Source organism: Cynara cardunculus (assembly GCF_001531365.2).
Source record: "Cynara cardunculus var. scolymus isolate 2C chromosome LG 10, CcrdV1, whole genome shotgun sequence".
In the NCBI taxonomy this organism is placed as follows: Eukaryota; Viridiplantae; Streptophyta; class Magnoliopsida; order Asterales; family Asteraceae; genus Cynara; species Cynara cardunculus.
Window position 1 is genome coordinate 28,192,579 of NC_037537.1, and position 2,109 is coordinate 28,194,687.

Below are 2,109 nucleotides of genomic sequence, written 5' to 3' on the forward strand. Positions count from 1 at the left end.
GCGGGGCTACCCGCTCCTATGTCAAGCACATAAAAGTCTACAAGGAACACTAATCCGTTCACTTGAATAAAAACATCCTCTACCATCCCCTTAGGGGGTACATCATGGCCATCCGGTAATTGGATAAGTGAATTGGTCACTTTCAAGGGACCGATATTCAAACAGTTAAAAATCGACAATGACATGATGTTTATAGTTGAGCCTAAGTCTAAGATGGCCTTGTCAATGCCAAAATCGCCTATCTTACATGGAATAGAAAACTCACCTGGATCCTCGCATTTAGATGGTAGCTTTGGTTGCACGACCCTTAAGGTGTCTTCTACTTCAACAACTTTCTCTTCTTTCTCCGYAATGGCTTCTTGCTCATCATCACCATCTGCTTCTTGAACTGTTTGAGATATGTCTTCAATCTTCTCGGGAGTCGCTTCCAACTTGTACTCCTTCTTTAGTTGTCTAAACCTTTCGGGAAACGGTGGTGGGATGGCAAATTCGGGCGTCTCCTCTTCAATAACATTTCTCATTCTTGCTCTACCAGCTTTCTTCTCACTCTTCAAGGTCATCATACTCACATTCAACTTCGGAGGTGTTTCCGTTTGAGAGGGCAGTTTCCCTCGAGATTCCAATCGGCTCACGGCAGTTGCAAGCTGTGTCATTTGAGCTCCCAAATTTTGAATACTAGCCTCCGTTTTCTGTTGGAATTGAAGAGTGTTAGTGGCTAGATTTTTAACAATGTCTTCAAGGGACATACCTGAGCCASTAGAAGTAGCTTGATTTGGATTGAATGGAGCTCCTTGTTGAAAYTGTTGTTGTGGCGGCCTTTGAACAAAATTCTGGAATTGAGGAGGTCTTTGGTTGCCAAAGGTATTGTTAAAATACCTTTGTTGTTGTGGCTGACCTTGGAAACCTCCTACCGCGTTCACGTCTTCGGCCGTCACAAACACATCTTCTTGAAGTTGCGGGCACGCATCRGTTGGATGGCCCGTTCCTAAACAGATACCACAAGCTTTCATCTGCTCTTTTCCTACTAGAAGCTGCTTAACCATGTTAGTAAGATCAAATAAGCGACTTTCAATACTAGAAACATTGACCTCATTCGCCTTTTGTGGCTCTCTTCTCATGTCACTCCTAACACTAAAGTGTTGGGAGTTTTCGGCCATAGTGCTAATTAGAGCTCTAACCTCGGTTGGAGTCTTATTAAACATGGCTCCGCCACTTGCGGCATCAATCATCTTCCTATCCAAAGGAAGGAGTCCCTCATAGAAATATTGTAGAAGCAATTGGTCTGAGATCCCGTGTTGTGGGCAACTCACACAAAGATGCTTGAATCTCTCCCAATATTCATGGAGAGTCTCAACATCTCGTTGCTTAATGCTACAAATCTCTCTACGAAGGTTAGCGGCTCAGGAAGCGGGAAAGAATTTATCTAGAAATAATCTCGCCATTTGGTTCCAAGTCATTACCGAACCGGGCGGTAACGAATAGAGCCAATCCGTAGCACGGTCCTTTAAAGAGAAAGGGAATGCCTTTAACTTTATAAGGTCCTCGGAAACCTCATTGGGTTTCATGCTTAGACAGACAATATGAAATTCTTTTAAGTGCTTATTCGGGTCCTCATTCTCTAAACCATGATAAGTAGGTAAGAGATGGACCAAACCAGTCTTTAGAACAAAATTATCGTTACCTTGAGGATACCTGATGCATATAGGAACCTGAGCAACGTCTTGTGTCGCAAGCTCTCGGAGAGTCCTCTCCTCCATTTCTTCCGTCTTGACTTCCAACTCGTCTTCCTTTTTCTTTTTTAGCTTTTCTTCTTTTTCGTCGCYCGAATCGCTAGAGAGGTCAATATCTTGCCAGATATTTACTCCCGGTGACGAAGTTCCCTCGCCTAACCTCTTTCGAAGTTTGGCTTGTTTCCTAAGTCGTTTCACGGTTCGTTCGATTTCTAAGTCTAATGATAAAGGTGAACCTGCACGAGAAGATCTTGGCATACAAGGTTAAATGCACCGAGTCCCCGGCAGCGGCGCCAAAAATTTGACGGATGCCGAGTCCGACAAATAATAAGTTCCAACTACGGCAGATTACAACCAAAATTGTAATAGCGGTAAGTCG

The 2,109-nt window shown here is 43.7% G+C and overlaps 1 protein-coding gene across 1 annotated transcript in view; it reads right to left on the reverse strand.

The window, feature by feature from the left end:
* The window catches only part of LOC112520202, a 6,189-nt gene extending 4,960 nt beyond the window's left edge, over positions 1 to 1,229 (reverse strand). The window contains exon 1 of the mRNA XM_025128501.1: positions 266 to 1,229. Within this exon, the coding sequence (XP_024984269.1) occupies positions 266 to 1,229 (964 nt within the window). The remainder of the gene's footprint in view (positions 1 to 265) is intronic.
* Positions 1,230 to 2,109: the final 880 nt, after the last annotated feature.